Source organism: Heteronotia binoei, chromosome 3 (assembly GCF_032191835.1).
Source record: "Heteronotia binoei isolate CCM8104 ecotype False Entrance Well chromosome 3, APGP_CSIRO_Hbin_v1, whole genome shotgun sequence".
Classification (NCBI taxonomy): domain Eukaryota; kingdom Metazoa; phylum Chordata; class Lepidosauria; order Squamata; family Gekkonidae; genus Heteronotia; species Heteronotia binoei.
Window position 1 is genome coordinate 191238551 of NC_083225.1, and position 27683 is coordinate 191266233.

Consider the following 27683-nt stretch of genomic DNA (forward strand, 5'->3'; position numbering starts at 1 on the left):
TTGATAATGCTTTCTACCAACTTTCCTGGTATTGAAGTCAGACTGACTGGCCTGTAATTTCCCGGATCTCCTCTGGAATCCTTTTTTAAAGATGGGGGTGACATTTGCTACCTTCCAGTCCTCAGAAACGGAGGCAGATTTCAATGAAAGTTTAAAGATTTTTGTCAGGAGATCCACAAGTTCACCTTTGAATTCTTTCAAAACTCTTGGATGTATGCCATCCGGAGCTGGTGACTTCTTAGTTTTTAATTCATCTGTCAGTTGTAGGACCACCTCTCTTGTCACCTCAATCTGACTCAGGTCTTTCAACACCCCTTCCAAAATTAGTGGTTCTGGAGTGGGAAACACTTCTCATCTTCCACAGTGAAGATGGAGGCAAAAAATGCATTCAGCTTTTCAGCCATTTCCCTATTCTCCTTCAGTAATCCTTCTACCCCTTGGTCATCCAAGAGCCCCACTGCCTCCCTGGCTGGTTTCCTGCTTCTAATATATTTGAAGAAATTTTTATTGTTAGTCTTTGTTTTTTGCAATATGCTCATCATGGTCCCTTTATGCCTGCCTGATCACAGTCTTGCATTTGATTTGCCACAGCCTGTGTTCCCTTTTATTAATCTCACTTGGGCTGGTTTTCCACCGCTTAAAGGAATCCTTCTTATCTTTTACAGCTTCCGTAACTTTGTTTGTTAACCATGCAGGCCTTTTCTTATACCTGTTTGTGCCTTTCCTAACTTGTAGTATATATTTTAGTATATATTTTATCTGAGCTTCTAGGATTGTAGTTTTAAATAGCCTCCAAGCTTCCCCAGGGGTTTTGACTGTATTTACCTTTCCTTTCAGTTTCCTCTTCACATGCCTCCTCATCTCAGAGAATTTACCCCTTTTAAAATTAAACGTGGTTGTGCCGGTCTTTTGGGGCAACTCTCTATTTATACAAATGGTGAAATCAATAACGTTATGGTCACTGCTCCCAAGCGGTGTGATCACTTTTACATCTCTCACCAAATCTTGGGCATTACTTAGGACCAAATCTTGCCTTTAATTATCCAGTACGGCATACTCCAGTTTGGTGTGGTGTGCAGACTCTTATCTGGGAGAACCGCGTTTGATTCCCCACTCTTCTACTTGCAGCTGCTATAATGGCCTTGAGTCAGCCAGAGCTCTGGCAGATGTTGTCCTTAAAAGGGCAGCTGCTGTGAGAGCCCTCTCAGCCCCACCCACCTCACAGGGTGTCTGTTGTGGGGGAAGAAGATATAGGAGACTGTAAGCCACTCTGAGTCTCTGATTCAGAGAGAAGGGCGGGGTATAAATCTGAATTCCTCTTCTACAATTCTGGCCATCGCACCTCCAAAAATATATTATAGCACTTTGAAAGGTCCAGAAAAGGGCAACTAGATTGATTAAAGGGCTGGAACACTTTCCCTATCAAGAAAGGTTAAAACGCTTGGAGCTCTTTAGCTTGGAGAAACGTCAACTGCGGGGTGACAAGATAGAGGTTTACAAGATTATGCATGGGATGGAGAAAGTAGAGAAAGAAGTCCTTTTCTCCCTTTCTCACAATACAAGAACTCGTGGGCATTTGATGCAATTGCTGAGCAGTCAGGTTAAAACGGATAAAAGGAAGTCCTTCTTCACCCAAAGGGTGATTAACATATGGAATTCACTGCTGCAGGACATGGTGGCGGCTACAAGCATAGCCAGCTTCAAGAAGGGATTGGATCAACATATGGAGCAGAAGTTCCTCAGTGGCTATTAGCCACAGGGTATTTATGGAACTCTCTGTCTGGGGCAGTGATGCTCTGCATTCTTGGTACATGGGGGGGGGGGGGCAACAGTGGGAGGGCTTCTAGTGTCCTGCCCCCACTGGTGGACCTCCTGATGGCACTTGGGTTTGGGGTTTTTTTTGGGGGGGAGGCACTGTGTGACACAGAGTGTTGGACTGGATGGGCCATTGGCCTGACCCAGCATGGCTTCTCTTACGCTCTTATGCTTCAGACCAATATGGCTCCCCACCTGAATTTAAATAAGATGCCCTTAGAGAGTGCTACAGTTTCAGTTTACACGATTTCCCAGCAGCTCTAAATCAGGGCAGAGGCCCTAGTACAAAATGACTGCATTCTTCAGGTTCGTGATTTTGAGATCTGGATTTCAGCCTTCCTTGCCAATGTCACTTCTCCTCTCTCAGGACTCCAGCACGAAGCTGCAGAACAGCAGCGAGCTCAGCTTCTACAATAAAATCTGTCTGCCCCCATTTTGATTCAATATTTAAACGCACAAGGACTCGAGGAGGATTACGAAGCACAAAAAATGAAATTCAGAAAGTATAATGAATGGAATAAGCACTACGACAAGACTAGGGTTGCAGACAGAAAACAGTCTTAAAGCATGACATCTATGAATCTGTACAATCCCCTTTTAAAGCACAGGGAGCCAGTTTGGTGTAGTGGTTAAGTGAACGGACTCTTATCTGGGAGAACCGGGTTCGATTCCCCACTCCTCCACTTGCACCTGTTGGAATGGCCTTGGGTCAGTCATAGCTCTCTTATCTGGGAGAACCGGGTTTGATTCCCCGCTCCTCCACTGGCAGCTGCTGGAATGGCCTTGGGTCAGCCAGAGCTCTCTTATCTGGGAGAACCAGGTTTGATTCCCCCACTCCTCCACTTGCAGCTGCTGGAATGGCCTTCGGTCAGCCAGAGCTTTCTTATCTGGGAGAACCGGGTTTGATTCCCCACTCCTCCACTTGCACCTGCTAGAATGTCCTTGGGTCAGCCACAGCTCTTTTATCTGGGAGAACTGGGTTTGATTCCCCCACTCCTCCACTTGCAGCTGCTGGAATGGCCTTGGGTTAGCCATAGCTCTCTTATCTGGGAGAACCGGGTTCGATTCCCCACTCCTCCACTTGCACCTGCTGGAATGGCCTTGGGTCAGCCATAGCTCTCTTATCTGGGAGAACTGGGTTTGATTCCCCACTCCTCCACTTGCACCTGTTGGAATGGCCTTGGGTCAGTCATAGCTCTCTTATCTGGGAGAAACGGGTTTGATTCCCCGCTCCTCCACTTGCAGCTGCTGGAATGGCCTTGGGTTAGCCATAGCTCTCTTATCTGGGAGAACCGGGTTTGATTCCCCACTCCTCCACTTGCACCTGCTGGAATGGCCTTGGGTCAGCCAGAGCTCTGGCAGAGGTTGTCCTTGAAAGCGCAGCTTCTGGGAGAGCCCTCTCAGCCCCATCCACCTCACAGGGTGTCTGTTGTGGGGGAGGAAGGTAAAGGAGACTGCGAGCCACTCTGAGACTCTGAAATTCGAAGTGGAGGGTGGGATATAAATCCAATATCATCATCTTCTTCTTCTTAAAAGGGGATAAAGTAGATTTGTGGAGGAGAATCAGTAGCCACTAGTGATGGTGACTGAGGGGAACCTCCACATATATCTCTGAGATCCAGAGCCAGGAGGCAAAATCAGGGGAAAGCCTCAGTCTCTGTGCCCTTTCCTTGGCTCTCCGGAGGAACTGGTTGGCTGCTGTGTGAGGGCCAAGATAAGTCAGCTTGGCCGTTCAAACAACGCTGGTATGTTTTAGGGTTGAGTTTGTCGAGAGCCGGTTCGGTGTAGCGGTTAAGTGTGTGGAATCTTACCTGGGAGAACCGGGTTTGATTCCCCGACTCCTCCACTTGCCCCTGCTGATGTGACTCTGGGTCAGCCCCAAGTTCTCTCAAGGCTGTTCCGCTCAAGAGAAGATGCTGGAGAGCTCTCTTGGCCCCACCTACCTCACAGGGTGACTGTCTTGGGGAGAGGAAGGGAAAGGAGATTGTAAGCCTCTCTGAGATTCTTTCAGGAAGTGAAGTAAAAAAAAGGTTAAGGTAGTCCCCTGTGAAAGCACCAGTCGTTTCCGACTCGGGTGACGTTGCTTTCACAATGTTTTCACGGCAGATTTTACGGGGTGGTTTTGCCATTGCTTTCCCCAGTCATCTACACTTTCCCCGCAGCAAGCTGGGTAGTCATTTGACCGACCTCGGAAGGATGGAAGGCTGAGTCAACCTCGAGCCGGCTACCTGAACCCAGCTTCTGCCAGGATTGCCATTGCCTCCCCCAGTCATCTACACTTTCCCCCCAGCAACCTGGGTACTCATTTGACTGACCTCGGAAGGATGGAAGGCTGAGTCAACCTGGAGCTGGCTACCTGAACCCAGCTTCCACTGGGATCGAACTCAGGTCGTGAGCAGAGTTCAGACTGCAGTGCCTGCAGCTTTACCACTCTGCGCTACGCGGCTCTTCCGGTAGTGAAGGGTGGGGTATAAATCCAATTTCTTTTTCTTCCTCTTCTTCTTCCTTCACTGGCCACTGTGTGAGACAGGACGCTGGACTAGGTGGACCCGCTAGCCTGATCCAGCAGGGTTCTTCCGTTGGTCTTAAAACCTCAGACTTCAGAGCATGCGGGAGCCCTTCCTTTTCTCTAGTGCGCCAGCCGCAATCAGCGGTCTGCATCTTCTTCCTGTACCTTTAACTGCAACCATTGGGCCAAACCAATAAGAGTGAAGGTGGGGGGGTTCAATAGGGTAACTAACCTGGAGCCCAGGCTACACAAGCAGGAACTCATTTGCATATTAGGCCACACCCTGATGTCCCCATTGTTTCACACAGAACCTTTCTGTAACCATTAATAAAGAGTAAAATTAATAACCATCGCACGATGCCAAGAAATGCACACGCTCCTCCATGCTCTCTCACAGATATACATGGACATTTTTCCTGTTTTAACACCTCTGCGCAGAAACAAAAATCCACCCAAACGCAACATTTCCAGAAATGCTGAAGCCATATGTAAAAATATGTATTTTCCCCCCAGGGGCTTTTCGTTTCTTCTTCTTTTTTTTAAGTAAGGAATTTAAGAAAGTATTTGCAATTATTTCTTAATAAGCCTAAACTTATTTTACTGCTTTAACCGCAAAGATGCGTTATCTATAGTTCAGTTAGCATATCAAATCAGGCCACTGGAATTTTTTTTTTTTGTATTTCTATTTGTAGCCCCGTGGTGCAGAGTGGTAAAGCTGCAGTCCTGCAGTCCGAGTTCGACCTGAGTTCGATCCCGGCGGAAGCTGGGTTCAGGTAGCTGGCTCAAAGTTGACTCAGCCATCCGTCCTTCTGAGGTGGGTAAAATGAGTCCCCAGCTTGATGGGGGGAAAGCGTAGATGACTGGGGAAGGCAATGGCAAACCACCCCATTAAAAGTCTGCCGTGAAAATGTTGTGAAAGCAACGTCAACCCAGAGTCGGAAACGACTGGTGCTTGAAAGGGGACTACCTTGACCTTTATGAATATAATAGAATTTGGTTTGCAAAGGATTTAAGTTGTCTTTAAGTCTTTTTCAAGGAGCCCCGTGGCGCAGAGTGTTAAAGCTGCAGTACTACTGTCCAAAGCTCTCCTCATGAGCTGAGTTCGATCCCGGTGGAAGCTGGGTTTTCAGGTAGCCAGCTCGAGGTTGACTCAGCCTTCCATCTTTCCGAGGTTGGTCAAATGAGTACCCAGCTTGCTGGGGGGAAAGTGCAGATGACTGGGGAAGGCAATGGCAAACCACCCCGTAAAAAGTCTGCCATGAAAACGTTGTGAAGGTAAAATGAGTCCCCCAGCTTGCTGGGCAGAAAGTGCAGTTGACTGGGGAAGGCAATGGCAATCCTGGCAGAAGCTGGGTTTTCAGTTAGCCGGCTCGAGGTTGACTCAGCCTTCCATCCTTCCGATGTCGGTCAAATGAGGACCCATTTGCTGGAGGGAAAGTGTAGAGGACTGGGGAAGGCAATGGCAAACCACCCCGTCAAAAGTCTGCCGTGAAAACGTGATGCGACGTCACCCCATGGGTCAGTAACGACTCGGTGCTTGCATAGGCGAACTACCTTTACCTTAGAGCCCCATGGTGCAGAGTGGTAAGGCTGCAGCACTGCAGTCCTAAAATCTGCTCACGACCCGTTCGATCCCGGCGGAAGCTGGGTTCAGGTAGCCAGCTCAAGGTTGACTCAGCCTTCCATCCTTCTGAGGTCAGTCAAATGAGTCCCCAGCTTGCGGGGGGGGGGGAAGCGTAGAGGACTGGGGAAGGCAATGGCAAACCACCCCGTCAAAAGTCTGCCGTGAAAACGTCGCGAAAGCAACGACAAGTGCTTGTACAGGGGACTACCTTTTACCTTTTTCTTTTTATTTGTGCACCTGGAAGTCATGGCAACCTCTGGTGACTGACCCCTACTGGGGGCACAGAAAATATTCAGAGAGGAGGCTGAACAAAGCCTGCCCCTGCCTCCCAACTGCTGGTATTCCCAGGAGGTCTCCCATCCAAGTCCTTGCCAGATTCGGCCCTGCTTGGCTTCCAAGATCTGATGACTTTGGGCTTGCCTGGGCTATCCAGGTCAGGAATATTTACAAATCAAGATGGGCAGTCACATTCGCCTGTCTGCAGCAGCAGAAAAGAGCAACGGTCCAGCGGCACCTTAAAAGAGTAACAAAATTTGTGGCGGGCTGTGAAATGTCACAAGTCAGTGCCCGCTACTTCGAATGCAGCTAGAAAGCGAGTCCATCGTCCTGGTATCTTGGAGAGTGGAGAGATTTCAGATGCCGAATGACAACAGGAAGGCAAATTCTAATAGCAGGCGAATGACAATAGCAGGTGTGAATGGATGAGGTCTGATATGCAGAGGGGTCGTAGGCGCAGAGTGGTAAAGCTGCAGTACTGCGGTCCTCACCTCTGCTCACAACCTGAGTTCGATCCCGGCGGAAGCTGGGTTCAGGTAGCCGGCTCCAGGTTGACTCAGCCTTCCATCCTTCCGAGGTCGGTCAAATGAGTCCCCAGCTTACTGGGGGGAAAGGGTAGAGGACTGGGGAAGGCAATGGGCAAATCACCCCGTCAAAAGTCTGCCGTGAAAAAATGAAAACAACATCACCCCAGAGTCGAAAACGACTGGTGCTTGCACAGGGAACTACCTTTACCTTTTTAGTAGGCGGAGATACCAGCATTGATGATGAAACAGGAAAGGTCCCCTGTGCGAGCACCAGTCGTTTCCAACTCTGGGGTGACGTTGCTTTCACATTTCACAGCAGACTTTTTACGGGGTGGTTTGCCATTGCCTTCCCCAGTCATCTACACTTTCCCCGCAGCAAGCTGAGGACTCCTTTGACCGACCTCGGAAAGATGGAAGGCTGAGTCAACCTCGAGCCGGCTACCTGAAAACCCAACTCCCACCAGGGATCGAACTCAGGTCGTGAGCAGAGCTTAGGACTGCAGTACTTCAGTTTTAACACTCTGCGTCACGGGGCTCTGTCTCTCTCTCTCTCGGCTTGGCTTCGCGAACGAAGATTCAAGAAGGGTGCAATAGTCCACGTTTGCTGCAGGCTCGCTGGTGGCTGACAAGACCAATGTGGGACAGGCAGGTCCGGCCACAGCGGCTGCAGGGAAAAGTCTGATTTAGGGTTGGTCCTGTAGCAGTGCGATTCTTCCTCAATCTCCTTTTGTCCTCAAGACCAGCTATGCGTGCGTTCTCAAAGGAAGAGACAGCCTGGTGGATGGTGTGCCTCCATGCTTTGCGATCTGAGGCTAGGTCAGACCACTGGTGATGGTTGATGTGACAGGTGCTAAGGGATTTCTTCAAGGAGTCCTTGTACCTCTTCTTTGGTGCCCCTCTATTTCGATGGCCGGTGGAGAGTTCGCCATACAGGGCAATCTTGGGAAGGCGGTGGTTTTCAAAGCCCCAGTTTTACATAAGCAAAAAATTGTGACTGCACAATGCCAGAGAATGCCCTTCAGCATATGCATCTTTATTGATTTATCTATCTTTATTTTTTCCCTACCTCTCAAATGGGAAAAAAATTGAAGCTGAAGACAGAAAACACAAAGAAGTGCGGCATTTGGCTAGAACTAGTCTCATACAATACAGTTATAATCAGATTAGCTGTGTATTTGGATCCTAAAACTTAACTGAATTCAATGCTGTGTTTGTGTGTGTGTACACACACATACACACAAATTGTGGACAAATTTAGTACAATTTAAATAACTACCATACCAAATATGGGTATATGTCTAACGAGTACGCGTGAATAATTGTTCTTCAATGCTGTTATTTTACACAAAAAGCTTTATAAGAAACATTTTGAGCAAATAAAGACTGAATCAATTACACAATACACACATGTGCATATAGCCGTTCTTTACTCTGAATGTTTATTATAAAGATTAAAACAACCGCATTAAAGAATGGTTATTTGTGTGTATTCAGCAGACATCTTTTTAAAGATACAATAGTGTTTTCACACACACACACAAATATGTAAAACAGACCATGTCTCAGGTCAGCTTCTTTACCTTATATCTATCCCTCATGGTAATTTGATTAACAGGCAAACCCAAATGCTGGTTTCTCTCACAGATAGCACTGTGCGTACATGACCAGCCTTCAAGGGCCCTTTCACAGGTTCTGGATGTTTTGAGAGTTCCTACTCCAAGCACATTTTTTAACTGCATTCAAATACTTCAATGCTCGCAGAGCAGTCTAATAAGGCCACGAGAGCTCATTCAGCTTTGTCTCCCTACAGGCGTTATCTGCAATGCAACAGTGACATCGTCTGGTACAGCCACAACATCGACGTTTTTGCGCTTTCCAACTCCGGCGCTGGTGACGAGCGATTCTCACTGTAAAGGGGTCTTAGCAAGTTGGGGAGGCGGTCGACAAGGGAGACGGCTTCCAGCTGCCTCTCCCTCCCTCCCTCCCTCTCCCACTTCCCCTGGAGACTGTTTCTCAAGAACTGGACTAAGCGTACGCCACGTGCCAAGTCTCAACAGAGAATGTTGAACGTTGAACTGGCAGAGACTGACCAAGAGAGAGATCTTGGGGTCGTGGAAGATAACTCAATGAAAATGTCAACACAGTGTGTGTTTGCAATAAAAAAGGCCAACACTATGCTGGGAATTATTAGGAAGGGAATTGAAAACAAATCAGCCAGTATCATAACGCCCCTGTATAAATCGATGGTGCGGGCTCATTTGGAGTACTGGGTGCAGTTCTGGTCGCCGCACCTCAAAAAGGATATTATAGCATTGGAGAAAGTCCAGAAAACGGCAACTAGAATGATTAAAGGTTTGGAACACTTTCCCTATGAAGAAAGGTTGAAACGCTTGGGACTCTTTAGCTTGGAGAAACGTCGATTGCGGGGTGACATGATAGAGGTTTACAAGATAATGCATGGGATGGAGAAAGTAGAGAAAGAGGTACTTTTCTCCCTTTCTCACAATACAAGAACTCGTGGGCATTCGATGAAATTGCTGAGCAGACAGGTTAAAACGGATAAAAGGAAGTCCTTCTTCACCCAAAGGGTGATTAACATGTGGAATTCACTGCCACAGGAGGTGGTGGCGGCCACAAGCATAGCCACCTTCAAGAGGTGTTTAGATAAAAAATATGGAGCAGAGGTCCATCAGTGGCTATTAGCCACAGTGTGTGTGTGTGTGTGTGTGTATAATTTTTTTTGCCACTGTGTGATACAGAGTGTTGGACTGGATGGGCCATTGGCCTGACCCAACATGGCTTCTCTTATGTTCTTATGTAACCCCCTGCACAATGCAGGAAACTCGCAATACCTCCTAAATTGGAGGAGTGGGGAATCAAATCCAGTTCTCCCAGATAAGAGAGCTATGGCTGACCCGAGGCCATTCCAGCAGGTGCAAGTGGAGAAGTGGGGAATCAAACCCGGTTCTTGCAGGTAAGAGTCCGCACACTTAACCACTACACTAATCCGGAGCCTGGGGGTATTAGGGTTTGGAAAGGGGAAGGGGCTCTGCAGAATACAAAGCTATACAGCCCACTCTCTGATGCAGATATTTCCTCCAGGACAACTAATCTCCGCCCTGAGCCATTTTTATGGGAATGGCGGGATACAAATCATAGAATAAATAAATAAAATCTCTGGGTAATTCTGGGAAATCTCTAGGTCCCATAGGAGGTGGCAACCTGATCAGGGTTAGACCCCTGAGCCGCTGTGTTGAAGTAACATTCAAGTTTCCATCAGGCAATGCCGCGTGCAACCGCATACGCATACTGGGGAAAGCTTCTTTAAAAACTATGCTTGTTCTGCCGTATGACAAGAATGGCTGTTACACAGACAACTTGTGCCAAAGATTCTCATTTGGGCTTTTCTTGGAAGGAAGAGTTACCTGAGCAAAGAGAAGACGTCGTAGGAGTTCCGGACGCAGTTCTGATCCACCTGGAGAAGGCTGTTCTTCTGGGTTCCTGAGTGGCCCTTGAGGGGTAAATATGGAAACAAATTAAACCCACTGCTAGGCCGAGGTCATTTTGTAGAAAAACAGGTGGTGGGGCTCATCCAGGGATTGTTATGCAGCTGCACCTACGAGTCAATGGACAAGGAGGTGGAACTTTCAGAAGGAGGAGGTGGAACTCTCAGAAAGGTTCAGGAGCAACGCTCCCGTGAGCTCCCACTGAATCCGAGGCCCGGTTCCCTCTAAGCTGGTGAGCAAAAATCCTGCTTTGGGAGCTACTGCATCGATTAGTGCGCTCTGGAGTCATCCTTCCTGAGCTAAGACAAAAATGTGTGAGCTGGAGGCTAAAAATCTGTGAAGAAGATATTGGATTTATATCCCGCCCTCCACTCCAAAGAGTCTCAGAGCGGCTCACAATCTCCTTTACCTTCCTCCCCCACAACAGACACCCTGTGAGGTGGGTGGGGCTGGAGAGGGCTCTCACAGCAGCTGCCCTTTCAAGGACAACCTCTGCCAGAGCTATGGCTGACCCAAGGCCATTCCGGCAGGTGCAAGTGGAGGAGTGGGGGAATCAAACCCAGTTCTCCCAGATAAGAGAGCTCTGGCTGACCCAAGGCCATTCCAGCAGGTGCAGGTGGAGGAGTGGGGAATCAAACCCGGTTCTCCCAGATAAGCGTCCGCACACTTAACCACTACACCAAACTGGCTCTCCGTGAGCCAGCTCACGCTAACTCAGCTTAGTGGGAACACTGCAATGGAGATATAAACTTAAGGGCACAAACGCAGCGATTTTTTAAAAGGCTTAAAAGGTGCTTCGATCTGAGGCCTGCTGCTAGGTAGCAGTGAAACATGGTTCTAGTGATAACTGCCCTCAACTCTCAGATGACTCACTGGGACCCTGTAGGGAGGGGTGGCCAAACCGTACATAAAATTGCATTTGTCGGTGTCCTTTATAAAGTTTATATCTCTGCTACCTAATCTCAAATAGGTACACAAATGGCCCAGTCCAACACGGCCCGGCCAGACGCGGTCTCATTTTATGTCAGATCCGGCCCTCGTAATAAATGAGTTCGACATCCCTGATTTAAATGGCACCAAAGGATGGAATGGACTCCAAGGAGCTCTTCTGCCAATGACAGCAGCCTCCTCCAGGGCAAGGAGAGGGCTCTGCTGAAGCATTACCTGCACCAAAGGAAGGGCTCAGGCTGTGGGAGGGGCCATGGCTCTGTGGCAGAGCATCTGCTTGGCATGCAGAAGGTCCCAGGTTCAATCCCCGGCATCTTCAGTTAAAAGGACCAGGCAGCAGCTGATGGGAAAGACCTCAGCCTGAGACCCTGAAGAGCCACTGAAGAGGGACCCTGGCTCAGTGGCAGAGCCTCTGCTTGGCATGCAGAAGGTCCCAGGTTCAATCCCCGGCATCTCCAGTTAAAAAGAACCAGACAGGAGGTGATGGGAAAGACCTCAGCCTGAGACCCTGAAGAGTCATTGAAGAGGGGTCATGGTGCAGTGGTAGAGCATCTGCTTGGCATGCAGAAGGTCCCAGGTTCATTCCCCAGCACCTCCAGTTACAAAGGCTCGAGTAGAAGGTGATGCAAAAGACTTCCATCTGTCTTACTGGACAAGATTATCCTTGATGGACCGACGGTCTGATTCAGTATAAGGCAGCTTCACGTTTTCACGTGATCGTGGGGTTCTCAACGAAAGAGATAAAGCAGAGGTGTTTTCCACTGCATAGGAAAACCTCGTCTTCCTTGGTGGTCTCCCATCCAAGCACAGACCATGTTGGACCCTATTTGGCTTCCACACTAAGATATCAGCTAGCTTCCAAATGGCTTCCAAATCAAGACTGAGGTTGAGCTATTCGGTTACTATCTACTTATACAGTGTATTGCCATGGCCAACGCCCAAAGAGCCAAGTTGGACTACCTCTCAAGGAGTTCATAGAATCATAGAGTTGGAAGAGCTGGAAGTGACCCCGGGGGTCATCTAGTCCAACACCCCCACACATTGCAGGAAATTTACAAATATTTTTAATTACTTTAAATTTATATCCCACCCTCTCCGTGAGCGGACTCAGGGTGGTTAACAACGGCAAAAAAGTACATTAAACAGCTAAAAATTACATTTGCTAACAAAGATTACATTAAAATTGCCAACAGTGCAAGACTAAAACCATAACACATCACTACGGTGCTAATCAAATACCTCCCCCTACATTCACAGTATCCTCATTGCTGTCCGATGGCCATCTAGCCTCCCCTTAAAAACCTCCAGGGAAGGAGAGCCCACCACCTCCCGAAGAAGCCTGTTCCACTGAGGAACCGCTCTAAACTCACAGATACCTCCCCCTAAATTCACAGGATCTTCATTGCTGTCAGATGGCGATTTAGCCTCTGTTGAAAAACCTCCAAGGAAGGAGAGCCCACCACCTCCCGAGGAAGCCTGTTCCACTGAGGAACCGCTCTGACTGTCAGGAAGTTCTTCCTCACGTTGAGTCGGAAACGCTTCTGTTTTAACGTCAACCCACTGGTTCATTGATTATCCTTACCTTTTGTTCATAGGAGGCTCCATAGTAACCATCATTCAGCCCGAAAATTATTTCATTTGGGCTACGAGCGTGTATCTGTAATGGAAACCATGCCATCAATTCAATGAACATGCCCCAAAACTCAATTTTTTTTCAGCTACTTACTGTAAAAGTCATTATAGATGTAATCAATTTTATAGATAAATTCGAGTTTGAAGCAGCATACTTTCACTTTACCTGCTGGCCCAAATATTTGAGTCCATCTAGGTTGACTTTCCACTCTATCAGCAACTGGTAAGTGTCCTTCTTCCCACCCCATATCCTCACCACGAAGCAGGACACAGACGTATCGAGGCGATCGGGCATTAGTCCAAAGTCAAGACTCCGCCATGTTGGGTTCTGTGGATATGAAAGAGGACACAACCTCAGCAGAATGAAATAGTCAGGATTGTTTTATCTAAATTTTCAGGAAGCTACTTGACACCAAGTTAGAAGAAGATGATACTGGATTTATATCCCGCCCTCCACTCCGAAGAGTCTCAGAGCGGCTCACAATCTCCTTTACCTTCTGCCCCCATAACAGACACCCTGTGAGGTGGGTGGGGCTGGAGAGGGCTCTCACAGCAGCTGCCCTTTCAAGGACAACCTCTGCCACAGCTATGGCTGACCCAAGCCCATTCCAGCAGGTGCAAGTGGAGGAGTGGGGAATCACACCCGGTTCTCCCAGATAAGAGAGCTCTGGCTGACCCAAGGCCATTCCAACAGCTGCAAGTGGAGGAGTGGGGAATCAAACCCGGTTCTCCCAGATAAGAGAGCTCTGGCTGACCCAAGGCCATTCCAGCAGCTGCAAGTGGAGGAGTGGGGAATCAAACCCGGTTCTTCCAGATAAGAGAGCTCTGGCTGACCCAAGGCCATTCCAGCAGCTGCAAGTGGAGGAGTGGGGAATCAAACCCGGTTCTCCCATATAAGAGAGCTCTGGCTGACCCAAGGCCATTCCAGCAGCTGCAAGTGGAGGAGTGGGGAATCAAACCCGGTTCTCCCATATAAGAGAGCTCTGGCTGACCCAAGGCCATTCCAGCAGCTGCAAGTGGAGGAGTGGGGAATCAAACTCAGTTCTCCCAGATAAGAGTCCGCGCACTTAACCACTACACCAAACTAGTAGGGCCCAGCCTTGACAGGGTGAGCTTTGGGGAGGGCGGGGGGAAGCACATAAGAACATAAGAGCAGCCATGTTGGATCAGGCCAATGGCCCATCCAGTCCAACACTCTGTGTCACACAGTGGCAAAAAAAAAAAAATTATATATATACATACACACACTGTGGCTAATAGCCACTGATGGACCCCTGCTCCATATTTTTATCCAATCCCCTCTTAAAGCTGGCTATGCTTGTAGCCGCCACCACCTCCTGTGGCAGTGGATTCCACATCTAATCACCCTTTGGGTGAAGAAGTACTTCCTTTTATCCATTTTAACCTGTCTGCTCAGCAATTTCACTGAATGCCCACGAGTTCTTGTATTGTGAGAAAGGGAGAAAAGTACTTTTTTCTCTACTTTCTCCATCCCGTGCATTATCTTGTAAACCTCTATCATGTCACCCCACAGGCAACGTTTCTCCAGCGGAAGGGAGGGTGCTGGTGGTGGCAGCAGTGGCGAGGCAAACTAGGCAGTTATCTTGGGCACCGGAAACCAAACCGCGTAGGACCAACAAAGTTGAATTCTGGGTGTAAGCTTTCATGCTCTCCTTTCCACCCTTCAAATCTGCCCTTCACTAGTCTGATTCAGCTTCAAGGCACAAAGCTTGACAACTTGGGTAAAGTTAAACACAGAAGTAGAGAGACAGACGTCCAAAGGATTCAACCAAATATCTCTATGGTTTCGGGGGTGGTGGTGAAGAAGCAGCGCTGGCTGCAGCTGTCAACGGAGGAAACTTACCAGAGAGTTCTTTATTACTTCGCTCTTATAGAATTCTAAAAGAAAGAAAGAAAATGAAGGAAAATTAGAGGCTGGGTGGCTGAAGTTGAGAGAGCCACAGAAATGTGAAAATGGCGGGAGGGAGCCTCTTGTATTTACATAAGAACATAAGAGAAGCCATGTTGGATCAGGCCAAGGGCCCATCCAGTCCAACACTGAGTCACATAAGAGAAGCCATCTTGGATCAGGTCAAGGGCCCATCCATTCCAACACTCTGAATCACATTAGAACATAAGAGAAGCCATGTTGGATCAGGCCAGTGGCCCATCCAGTCCAACACTCTGTATCACATAAGAACATAAGAGAAGCCGTGTTGGATCAGGCCATTGGCCCATCCAGTCCAACACTCTGTGTCACATAAGAACATAAGAGAAGTCATGTTGGATCAGGCCAGTGGCCCATCCAGTCCAACACTCTGTGTCACATAAGAACATAAGAGAAGCCATGTTGGATCAGGCCAATGGCCCATCCAGTCCAACACTCTGAGTCACATAAGAACATAAGAGAAGCCCTGTTGGATCAGGCCAATGCCCCATCCAGTTCAACACTCTGCGTCACATAAGAACATAAGCGAAGCCATAATAATAATAATAATAATAATAATAATAATAATAATAATAATAATAATAATAATAATAATAATAATAATAATATATATTTTTAATTATACCCCACCCTCTCCGTCTAGGCAGGCTCAGGGCGGCTTACAAGACATGGTACATATACCATGATATAACAATAAAATACAGTTAATACAATAAAATAATACAGTTAAAATACAATTCATGAATTTAAGTTAGATAAATAATTTAAAATTGGTGTAAATTAATGGTGCTACAATTTCACGACATATATAAAGATGGCTTGATGTCATTGCCAAGGTTCTACCTTAGAAGTCAAGTTGAAAGAGGGCCGTTTTACAAGCCCTGCGGAACTGGTTAAGATCCTGCAGGGCCCGCACCTCCTTTGGCAGCTGATTCCATCATTGGGGTGCCATTATCGAAAAGGCCTGCTCCCCTGTTGTTTTTAGCTTGGCCTCCTTTGGCCCAGGGATTTTCAGAAGATTTTGTGAACTAGATCTCAGTGCTCTCTTGGGAACATATGGAGAGAGATGGTCCCTAAGGTAGGCAGGTCCTCGGCCATATAGGGCTTTAAAGGTAATAACCAGCACCTTGTAACGAACTCAGAACACAATTGGCAGCCAGTGCAGCCCCCAAATCCCTGCGTCGGCAAGGCGGCGGGTCAGCAGCCGATGATCGACCATATCGAACGCAGCCGATAGGTCTAACAACAGCAATACCGCCGAACCGCCTCGATCCAGATGTCGCCGGAGATCATCCATGAGGGCGACCAGCACTGTCTCCGTCCTGTGGCCCGGGCGGAAGCCGGACTGGTATGGATCTAAGGTGGAAGCGTCATCCAGAAAACTCTGTAACTGCAACGCCACAGCCCTCTCTATAATTTTGCCCAAAAAGGGCAAATTTGAGACCGGCCGGTAATGCGCCAATTCGGCCAGATCTGATGTAAATTTTTCAAGAGGGGGCGGACCACTGCCTCTTTCAGGGGTGTTGGAAAAAAACCCTCCAAAAGAGATCTATTTATGATGTCCCGTATAGGACATCTTAGCTCCTCCTGGCAAGCCTTAATTAGCCAGGAGGGGCATGGGTCCAGATCACAAGTAGTTGGGCGTGCAGTAACGAGGATTCTGTCGACTTCCTCAATGTTGGATCATGCCAATGGCCCATCCAGTCCAACACTCTGTGTCACATAAGAACATAAGAGAAGCCATGTTGGATCAGGCCAATGGCCCACCCAGTCCAACACTCTGAGCGTTTTCGCACTCACCTTCAGCCGGCGCGACGCCCCTCTTCACCGCGCAGGATCTGCGCGGATTTAGCACTAAACGCCGCGGAGCAGCCGGAAGAGCCGGAAAGTCCCTGCGCTTTTGCGGCGCAAACGGAAACCGCCAAAAAGCAGTTTCGGTTTGCGCGGCAAAAGCATTTAGTGCGAAATCCGCGCAGATCCTGCGCGGTGAAGAGGGGGGTCGCACCAGCTGAAGGTGAGTGCGAAAACGCCCTCTGTGTCACATAAGAACATAAGAGAAGCCATGTTGGATCAGGCCAATGGCCCATCCAGTCCAACATTCTGTGTCACATAACAACATAAGAGAAGCCATGTTGGATCAGGCCAATGGCTCATACAGTCCAACACTACGTCACACAGTGGCCAAAACCCAGGGGCCATCAGGAGGTCCACCAGTGGGGCCAGAACTCTAGAAGCCTTCCCCCCTCTTGCCTTCCAAGCACCAACAATACAGAGCATCACTGCCCCAGACATAAGAGAAGCCACGTTGGATCAGGCCAATGGCCCATCCAGTCCAACAATCAGTGGGGCTGTAGCTCAGCGGTAGAGCATCTGCTTGGTAAGCAGAAGGTCCCAGGTTCAATCCCTGGCATCTCCAGTTAAAAGGACCAGGCAGTAGGCGATGGGAAAGACCTCAGCCTGAGACCCTGGAGAGACATACAGTGGGGCTGTAGCTCAGTGGCAGAGCATCTGCTTGGTAAGCAGAAGGTCCCAGGTTCAATCCCTGGCATCTCCAGTTAAAAGGACCAGGCAGTAGGCGATGGGGAAGACCTCAGCCTGAGACCCTGGAGAGACATACAGTGGGGCTGTAGCTCAGTGGCAGAGCATCTGCTTGGGAAGCAGAAGGTCCCAGGTTCAATCCCCAGCATCTCCAGTTAAAAGGACCAGGCAGTAGGCGATGGGAAACACCTCAGCTTGAGACCCTGGAGAGCCACTGCCAGTCTGAGCAGACAAGAATGACCTTGACGGACCAAGGTTCTGATTCAGTAGGAGGCAGCTTCAGGTGTGTTCATGAACACAGCTTTCACATCCCCTCCTACCTGAACCCTTTCAACTGGAGACGTTGGGGACTGAACCTGTGACCAAGCAGCCAAGCAGATGCTCTAACACTGAACCACAGGTAGCATGGGAGAGAGCTGCAAGTCGTGGAGCACTGGGCCTCGGTTTGCAGCCTGTGGCCACCAACGGCAGCTGAATTATCACCATCTCAGAACATCCTTGTGCCTCATGACCTGTTTTGAGTTTGTATGGGGGAGCAAGGCTTTTTTTTGTAGCAGGAATCCTTTGCATATTAGGCCACCCCCCCGCCCGATGTAGCCAATCCTCCTGGAGCTTACAGTACGCCCTGTACTGCGGGGTGACATGATAGAGGTTTACAAGATAATGCATGGGATGGAGAAAGTAGAGAAAGAGGTACTTTTCTCCCTTTCTCACAATACAAGAACTCGTAGGCATTCGATGAAATTGCTGAGCAGACAGATTAAAACGGATAAAAGGAAGTACTTTCACCCAAAGGGTGATTAACATGTGGAATTCACTGCCACAGGAGGTGGTGGCGGCCACAAATAGCCACCTTCAAGAGGGGTTTAGATAAAAATATGGAGCACAGGTCCATCAGTGGCTATTAGCCACAGTGTGTGTGTATTTGGCCGCTTTGTGACACAGAGTGTTGGATTGGATGGGCCGCTGGCCTGATCCAACATGGCTTCTCTTATGTTCTTTTGTACTAAGAGCCCTGTAAGCTCTTGTAGGATTGGCTACATCAGGGAGGTGTGGCCTAATATGCAAAGGAGTTCTTGCTACATAAGAAGCCGTTAGGGCACACACCCCTGATGTAGCCAATCCTCTTGGAGTTACAGTAGGCCCTGTACTAAGAGCCCTGCAAGCTCTTGGAGGATTGGCTACATCAGGGAGGTGTGGCCTAATATGCAAAGGAGTTCTTGCTACATAAGAAGCCGTTAGGGCACACACCCCTGATGTAGCCAATCCTCTTGGAGTTACAGTAGGCCCTGTACTAAGAGCCCTGCAAGCTCTTGGAGGATTGGCTACATCAGGGAGGTGTGGCCTAATATGCAAAGGAGCTCTTGCTACATAAGAAGCCCTGTTAGGCCACACACCCCTGATGTAGCCAATCCTCTTGGAGTTACAGTAGGCCCTGTACTAAGAGCCCTGCAAGCTCTTGGAGGATTGGCTACATCAGGGAGGTGTGGCCTAATATGCAAAGGAGTTCTTGCTACATAAGAAGCCGTTAGGGCACACACCCCTGATGTAGCCAATCCTCTTGGAGTTACAGTAGGCCCTGTACTAAGAGCCCTGCAAGCTCTTGGAGGATTGGCTACCTCAGGGAGGTGTGGCCTAATATGAAAAGGAGTTCTTGCTACATAAGAAGCCGTTAGGGCACACACCCCTGATGTAGCCAATCCTCTTGGAGTTACAGTAGGCCCTGTACTAAGAGCCCTGCAAGCTCTTGGAGGATTGGCTACCTCAGGGAGGTGTGGCCTAATATGCAAAGGAGTTCTTGCTACATAAGAAGCCCTGTTAGGGCACACACCCCTGATGTAGCCAATCCTCTTGGAGTTACAGTAGGCCCTGTACTAAGAGCCCTGCAAGCTCTTGGAGGATTGGCTACCTCAGGGAGGTGTGGCCTAATATGAAAAGGAGTTCTTGCTACATAAGAAGCCGTTAGGGCACACACCCCTGATGTAGCCAATCCTCTTGGAGTTACAGTAGGCCCTGTACTAAGAGCCCTGCAAGCTCTTGGAGGATTGGCTACCTCAGGGAGGTGTGGCCTAATATGCAAAGGAGTTCTTGCTACATAAGAAGCCGTTAGGGCACACACCCCTGATGTAGCCAATCCTCTTGGAGTTACAGTAGGCCCTGTACTAAGAGCCCTGCAAGCTCTTGGAGGATTGGCTACCTCAGGGAGGTGTGGCCTAATATGCAAAGGAGTTCTTGCTACGTAAGAAGCCGTTAGGGCACACACCCCTGATGTAGCCAATCCTCTTGGAGTTACAGAAGGCCCTGTACTAAGAGCCCTGCAAGCTCTTGGAGGATTGGCTACATCAGGGAGGTGTGGCCTAATATGCAAAGGAGTTCTTGCTACATAAGAAGCCGTTAGGGCACACACCCCTGATGTAGCCAATCCTCTTGGAGTTACAGTAGGCCCTGTACTAAGAGCCCTGCAAGCTCTTGGAGGATTGGCTACCTCAGGGAGGTGTGGCCTAATATGCAAAGGAGTTCTTGCTACATAAGAAGCCGTTAGGGCACACACCCCTGATGTAGCCAATCCTCTTGGAGTTACAGTAGGCCCTGTACTAAGAGCCCTGCATGCTCTTGGAGGATTGGCTACCTCAGGGAGGTGTGGCCTAATATGCAAAGGAGTTCTTGCTACATAAGAAGCCGTTAGGGCACACACCCCTGATGTAGCCAATCCTCTTGGAGTTACAGTAGGCCCTGTACTAAGAGCCCTGCAAGCTCTTGGAGGATTGGCTACCTCAGGGAGGTGTGGCCTAATATGCAAAGGAGTTCTTGCTACATAAGAAGCCGTTAGGGCACACACCCCTGATGTAGCCAATCCTCTTGGAGTTACAGTAGGCCCTGTACTAAGAGCCCTGCAAGCTCTTGGAGGATTGGCTACCTCAGGGAGGTGTGGCCTAATATGCAAAGGAGTTCTTGCTACATAAGAAGCCGTTAGGGCACACACCCCTGATGTAGCCAATCCTCTTGGAGTTACAGTAGGCCCTGTACTAAGAGCCCTGCAAGCTCTTGGAGGATTGGCTACCTCAGGGAGGTGTGGCCTAATATGCAAAGGAGTTCTTGCTACATAAGAAGCCGTTAGGGCACACACCCCTGATGTAGCCAATCCTCTTGGAGTTACAGTAGGCCCTGTACTAAGAGCCCTGCAAGCTCTTGGAGGATTGGCTACCTCAGGGAGGTGTGGCCTAATATGAAAAAGAGTTCTTGCTACATAAGAAGCCGTTAGGGCACACACCCCTGATGTAGCCAATCCTCTTGGAGTTACAGTAGGCCCTGTACTAAGAGCCCTGCAAGCTCTTGGAGGATTGGCTACCTCAGGGAGGTGTGGCCTAATATGAAAAGGAGTTCTTGCTACATAAGAAGCCGTTAGGGCACACACCCCTGATGTAGCCAATCCTCTTGGAGTTACAGTAGGCCCTGTACTAAGAGCCCTGCAAGCTCTTGGAGGATTGGCTACCTCAGGGAGGTGTGGCCTAATATGCAAAGGAGTTCTTGCTACATAAGAAGCCGTTAGGGCACACACCCCTGATGTAGCCAATCCTCTTGGAGTTACAGTAGGCCCTGTACTAAGAGCCCTGCAAGCTCTTGGAGGATTGGCTACCTCAGGGAGGTGTGGCCTAATATACAAAGGAGTTCTTGCTACATAAGAAGCCCTGTTAGGGCACACACCCCTGATGTAGCCAATCCTCTTGGAGTTACAGTAGGCCCTGTACTAAGAGCCCTGCAAGCTCTTGGAGGATTGGCTACCTCAGGGAGGTGTGGCCTAATATGCAAAGGAGTTCTTGCTACATAAGAAGCCCTGTTAAGGCACACACCCCTGATGTAGCCAATCCTCTTGGAGTTACAGTAGGCCCTGTACTAAGAGCCCTGCAAGCTCTTGGAGGATTGGCTACCTCAGGGAGGTGTGGCCTAATATGCAAAGGAGTTCTTGCTACATAAGAAGCCGTTAGGGCACACACCCCTGATGTAGCCAATCCTCTTGGAGTTACAGTAGGCCCTGTACTAAGAGCCCTGCAAGCTCTTGGAGGATTGGCTACCTCAGGGAGGTGTGGCCTAATATGCAAAGGAGTTCTTGCTACATAAGAAGCCGTTAGGGCACACACCCCTGATGTAGCCAATCCTCTTGGAGTTACAGTAGGCCCTGTACTAAGAGCCCTGCAAGCTCTTGGAGGATTGGCTACCTCAGGGAGGTGTGGCCTAATATGCAAAGGAGTTCTTGCTACATAAGAAGCCGTTAGGGCACACACCCCTGATGTAGCCAATCCTCTTGGAGTTACAGTAGGCCCTGTACTAAGAGCCCTGCAAGCTCTTGGAGGATTGGCTACCTCAGGGAGGTGTGGCCTAATATGCAAAGGAGTTCTTGCTACATAAGAAGCCCTGTTAGGGCACACACCCCTGATGTAGCCAATCCTCTTGGAGTTACAGTAGGCCCTGTACTAAGAGCCCTGCAAGCTCTTGGAGGATTGGCTACCTCAGGGAGGTGTGGCCTAATATGCAAAGGAGTTCTTGCTACATAAGAAGCCGTTAGGGCACACACCCCTGATGTAGCCAATCCTCTTGGAGTTACAGTAGGCCCTGTACTAAGAGCCCTGCAAGCTCTTGGAGGATTGGCTACCTCAGGGAGGTGTGGCCTAATATGCAAAGGAGTTCTTGCTACATAAGAAGCCATTAGGGCACACACCCCTGATGTAGCCAATCCTCTTGGAGTTACAGTAGGCCCTGTACTAAGAGCCCTGCAAGCTCTTGGAGGATTGGCTACCTCAGGGAGGTGTGGCCTAATATGCAAAGGAGTTCTTGCTACATAAGAAGCCGTTAGGGCACACACCCCTGATGTAGCCAATCCTCTTGGAGTTACAGTAGGCCCTGTACTAAGAGCCCTGCAAGCTCTTGGAGGATTGGCTACCTCAGGGAGGTGTGGCCTAATATGCAAAGGAGTTCTTGCTACATAAGAAGCCGTTAGGGCACACACCCCTGATGTAGCCAATCCTCTTGGAGTTACAGTAGGCCCTGTACTAAGAGCCCTGCAAGCTCTTGGAGGATTGGCTACCTCAGGGAGGTGTGGCCTAATATGCAAAGGAGTTCTTGCTACATAAGAAGCCCTGTTAGGGCACACACCCCTGATGTAGCCAATCCTCTTGGAGTTACAGTAGGCCCTGTACTAAGAGCCCTGCAAGCTCTTGGAGGATTGGCTACCTCAGGGAGGTGTGGCCTAATATGCAAAGGAGTTCTTGCTACATAAGAAGCCGTTAGGGCACACACCCCTGATGTAGCCAATCCTCTTGGAGTTACAGTAGGCCCTGTACTAAGAGCCCTGCAAGCTCTTGGAGGATTGGCTACCTCAGGGAGGTGTGGCCTAATATGCAAAGGAGTTCTTGCTACATAAGAAGCCCTGTTAGGGCACACACCCCTGATGTAGCCAATCCTCTTGGAGTTACAGTAGGCCCTGTACTAAGAGCCCTGCAAGCTCTTGGAGGATTGGCTACCTCAGGGAGGTGTGGCCTAATATGCAAAGGAGTTCCTGCTACATAAGAAGCCGTTAGGGCACACACCCCTGATGTAGCCAATCCTCTTGGAGTTACAGTAGGCCCTGTACTAAGAGCCCTGCAAGCTCTTGGAGGATTGGCTACATCAGGGAGGTGTGGCCTAATATGCAAAGGAGTTCTTGCTACATAAGAAGCCCTGTTAGGCCACACACCCCTGATGTAGCCAATCCTCTTGGAGTTACAGTAGGCCCTGTACTAAGAGCCCTGCAAGCTCTTGGAGGATTGGCTACATCTGGGAGGTGTGGCCTAATATGCAAAGGAGTTCTTGCTATATAAGAAGCCGTTAGGGCACACACCCCTGATGTAGCCAATCCTCTTGGAGTTACAGTAGGCCCTGTACTAAGAGCCCTGCAAGCTCTTGTAGGATTGGCTACCTCAGGGAGGTGTGGCCTAATATGCAAAGGCCTATGTGCTGTATAGACAAAATGGAGGTGAGAAGAACAATGCTGGGTGCTTTGGATCCCCACTGAGGAGAAAGGCAAGGTACAAGTGAAGGAAATAAATAACTGAACAAAAACTGCCATTCTAGCAACAAAGAAATGGAAGTCTCCCACAGCTACCCTGGGACCTGGAAGATGGTCACAACCAGAGTTCCCTTTAAGCTGAGTTAATGTGAGCTGGCTCACAGTTTTTTTAGTCTCCGGCTCACAGATTTTTGTCTTAGCTCGGGGAAAATCGGCTCAGGGCAAGCTAACTGATGCAGCAGCTCAAAACGTTAATGCCGGTAGCTCACAAAGTAGAATTTTTGCTCACAAGACTCCACAGCTTAGAGGGAGTACTGCTCACAAGGTTTTCTGTCTGCTCAGTTTGGTGCAATGGTGAAGTGTGTGGACTCTCATCTGGGAGAACCGGGTTTGATTCCCCACTCCTCCACTTGCACCTGCTGGAATGGCCTTGGGTCAGCCAGAGCTCTCTTATCTGGGAGAACCGGGTTTGATTCCCCACTCCTCCACTTGCACCTGCTGAAATGGCCTTGGGTCAGCCAGAGCTCTCTTATCTGGGAGAACCGGGTTTGATTCCCCACTCCTCCACTGGCACCTGCTGGAATGGCCTTGGGTCAGCCAGAGCTCTCTTATCTGGGAGAACCGGGTTTGATTCCCCACTCCTCCACTTGCAGCTGCTGGAATGGCCTTGTGTCAGCCATAGCTCTCTTCTCTGGGAGAACCGGGTTTGATTCCCCCACTCCTCCACTTGCAGCTGCTGGAATGGCCTTGGGTCAGCCAGAGCTCTCTTCTCTGGGAGAACCGGGTTTGATTCCCCACTCCTCCACTTGCAGCTGATGGAATGGCCTTGGGTCAGCCAGAGCTCTCTTATCTGGGAGAACCGGGTTTGATTCCCCACTCCTCCACTTGCAGCTGCTGGAATGGCCTTGTGTCAGCCATAGCTCTCTTCTCTGGGAGAACCGGGTTTGATTCCCCCCTCCTCCACTTGCAGCTGCTGGAATGGCCTTGGGTCAGCCATAGCTCTCTTCTCTGGGAGAACCGGGTTTGATTCCCCACTCCTCCACTTGCAGCTGCTGGAATGGCCTTGGGTCAGCCATAGCTCTCTTCTCTGGGAGAACCGGGTTTGATTCCCCCCTCCTCCACTTGCAGCTGCTGGACTGGCCTTGGGTCAGCCATAGCTCTCTTCTCTGGGAGAACCGGGTTTGATTCCCCACTCCTCCACTTGCAGCTGGCTGCTGGAATGGCCTTGGGTCAGCCATAGCTCTCTTCTCTGGGAGAACCGGGTTTGATTCCCCCCTCCTCCACTTGCAGCTGCTGGAATGGCCTTGGGTCAGCCAGAGCTCTCTTATCTGGGAGAACCGGGTTTGATTCCCCACTCCTCCACTTGCAGCTGCTGGAATGGCCTTGGGTCAGCCAGAGCTCTCTTCTCTGGGAGAACCGGGTTTGATTCCCCCACTCCTCCACTTGCAGCTGCTGGAATGGCCTTGGGTCAGCCAGAGCTCTCTTCTCTGGGAGAACCGGGTTTGATTCCCCACTCCTCCACTTGCAGCTGCTGGAATGGCCTTGGGTCAGCCACAGCTCTCTTCTCTGGGAGAACCGGGTTTGATTCCCCCCTCCTCCACTTGCAGCTGCTGGAATGGCCTTGGGTCAGCCAGAGCTCTCTTATCTGGGAGAACCAGGTTTGATTCCCCACTCCTCCACTTGAAGCTGCTGGAATGGCCTTGGGTCAGCCAGAGCTCTCTTATCTGGGAGAACCGGGTTTGATTCCCCACTCCTCCACTTGCAGCTGCTGGAATGGCCTTGGGTCAGCCCGAGCTCTCTTATCTGGGAGAATCGGGTTTGATTCCCCACTCCTCCAATTGCAGCTGCTGGAATGGCCTTGGGTCAGCCACAGCTCTCTTCTCTGGGAGAACCGGGTTTGATTCCCCACTCCTCCACTTGCAGCTGCTGGAATGGCCTTGGGTCAGCCATAGCTCTCTTCTCTGGGAGAACCGGGTTTGATTCCCCACTCCTCCACTTGCAGCTGCTGGAATGGCCTTGGGTCAGCCACAGCTCTCTTCTCTGGGAGAACCGGGTTTGATTCCCCACTCCTCCACTTGCACCTGCTGGAATGGCCTTGGGTCAGCCACAGCTCTCTTCTCTGGGAGAACCGGGTTTGATTCCCCACTCCTCCACTTGCACCTGCTGGAATGGCCTTGGGTCAGCCGTAGCTATCGCAGGAGTTGTCCTTGAAAGAGCAGAGGCTGTGAGAGCCCTCTCAGCCCCACCCACCTCACAGGGTGTCTGTTGTGGGGGAAGAAGATAACTGTAAGCCACTCTGAGTCTCTGATTCAGAGAGAAGGGCGGGGTATAAATCTGCAGTCGTCTTCTTCTTATCTGGGAGAACCGGGTTTGATTCCCCACTCCTCCATTGCACCTACTGGAATGGCTTTGGGTCAGCTAGAGCGCTCTTATCTGGGAGAACCGGGTTTGATTCCCCACTCCTCCACTTGCACCTGCTGGAATGGCCGTGGGTCAGCCATATCTCTCTTATCTGGGAGAACCAGGTTTGATTCCCCTTCCTCCACTTGCAGCTGCTGGAATGGCCTTGGGTCAGCCAGAGCTCCCTTATCTGGGAGAACCGGGTTTGATTCCCCCCTCCTCCACTTGCAGCTGCTGTAATGGCCTTGGGTCAGCCATATCTCTCTTATCTGCGAGAACCAGGTTTGATTCCCCACTCCTCCACTTGCAGCTGCTGGAATGGCCTTGGGTCAGCCAGAGCTCCCTTATCTGGGAGAACCGGGTTTGATTCCCCACTCCTCCACTTGCAGCTGCTGGAATGGCCTTGGGTCAGCCAGAGCTCCCTTATCTGGGAGAACCGGGTTTGATTCCCCCCCCCCTCCACTTGCAGCTGCTGGAATGGCCTTGGGTCAGCCATATCTCTCTTATCTGGGAGAACCAGGTTTGATTCCCCACTCCTCCACTTGCACCTGCTGGAATGGCCTTGGGTCAGCCAGAGCTCTCTTATCTGGGAGAACCGGGTTTGATTCCCAACTCCTCCACTTGCACCTGCTGGAATGGGCTTGGGTTAGCCAGAGATCTCTTATCTGGGAGAACCGGGTTTGATTCCCCCCTCCTCCACTTGCAGCTGCTGGAATGGCCTTGGGTCAGCCATAGCTCTCTTCTCTGGGAGAACCGGGTTTGATTCCCCACTCCTCCACTTGCAGCTGCTGGAATGGCCTTGGGTCAGCCATAGCTCTCTTCTCTGGGAGAACCGGGTTTGATTCCCCCCTCCTCCACTTGAACATATGAAGCTGCCTTATACTGAATCAGACCCTCAGTCCATCAAAGTCAGTATTGTCTACTCAGACTGGCAGCGGCTCTCCAGGGTCTCAAGCTGAGGTTTTTCATGCCTACTTGCCTGGACCCTTTTTGGTTGGAGATGCCAGGGATTGAACCAGGGACCTTCTGCTTACCAAGCAGATGCTCTACCACTGAGCCACCATCACTCCCCTAGCCACCATCACTCCCCTGCCACCATCACTCCACTTGCAGCTGCTGGAATGGCCTTGTGTCAGCCATAGCTCTCTTCTCTGGGAGAACCGGGTTTGATTCCCCCACTCCTCCACTTGCAGCTGCTGGAATGGCCTTGGGTCAGCCAGAGCTCTCTTCTCTGGGAGAACCGGGTTTGATTCCCCACTCCTCCACTTGCACCTGCTGGAATGGGCTTGGGTCATCTAGCGCTCTCTTCTCTGGGATAACCAGGTTTGATTCCCCACTCCTCCACTTGCACCTGCTGGAATGGCCTTGGGTCAGCCATAGCTTTGGCAGAGGTTGTCCCTGAAAGGGTAGCTTCTGTCAGAGGTCTCTCAGCCCCACCCACCTCACAGGGTGTCTGTTGCGGGGGAAGAAGACATAGGAGATTGTAAGCCACTCTGAGTCTCTGATCCAGAGAGAAGGGTGGGGTATAAATCTGCAGTCTTCTTCTTCTTCTCAGACTTGCAGCAGATCCTTTGAGTCGGCATTCCGCACGTTGCTGGCATCTACCTGGCCACCACAGTTGCGTCCAGGGGGAATGCTAGCCAGGCTTCCTGGGAACCATTTGAGGTTCCAAGACAGTCAGCCCATCGTGACCTCACAACAGCTCAATAAATGATAACGGTGTGGAAAGCACAGGCTAAAAGAAGTAAGGGGGAGGGGAGGGTGGACCAGGAAGCTCTACCTCCCCAAACTGTAATTTTAGAAGCTGTTGTGGCACAATGGCTGGCTGCGGTCCTGGAAGGAGGGTGTTCCTCAAACTAATCTACTGTTCCTCCATCTCGGCCAGCGTCTCGGGGTTAAAAATGCCTTTGCTGCTCG

General features: G+C 50.0%; 1 protein-coding gene across 1 annotated transcript in view; it reads right to left on the minus strand.

The window, feature by feature from the left end:
* The window catches only part of LOC132569161 (UV radiation resistance-associated gene protein-like), a 127736-nt gene that overhangs the window by 47811 nt on the left and 52242 nt on the right, over positions 1-27683 (minus strand). The window contains exons 3-6 of the mRNA XM_060235348.1: positions 14702-14736; positions 13004-13165; positions 12788-12862; positions 10177-10262 (exon numbers count right to left, since the gene is read on the minus strand). Coding sequence (XP_060091331.1) covers positions 10177-10262; positions 12788-12862; positions 13004-13165; positions 14702-14736 — 358 coding nt within the window. The remainder of the gene's footprint in view (positions 1-10176; positions 10263-12787; positions 12863-13003; positions 13166-14701; positions 14737-27683) is intronic.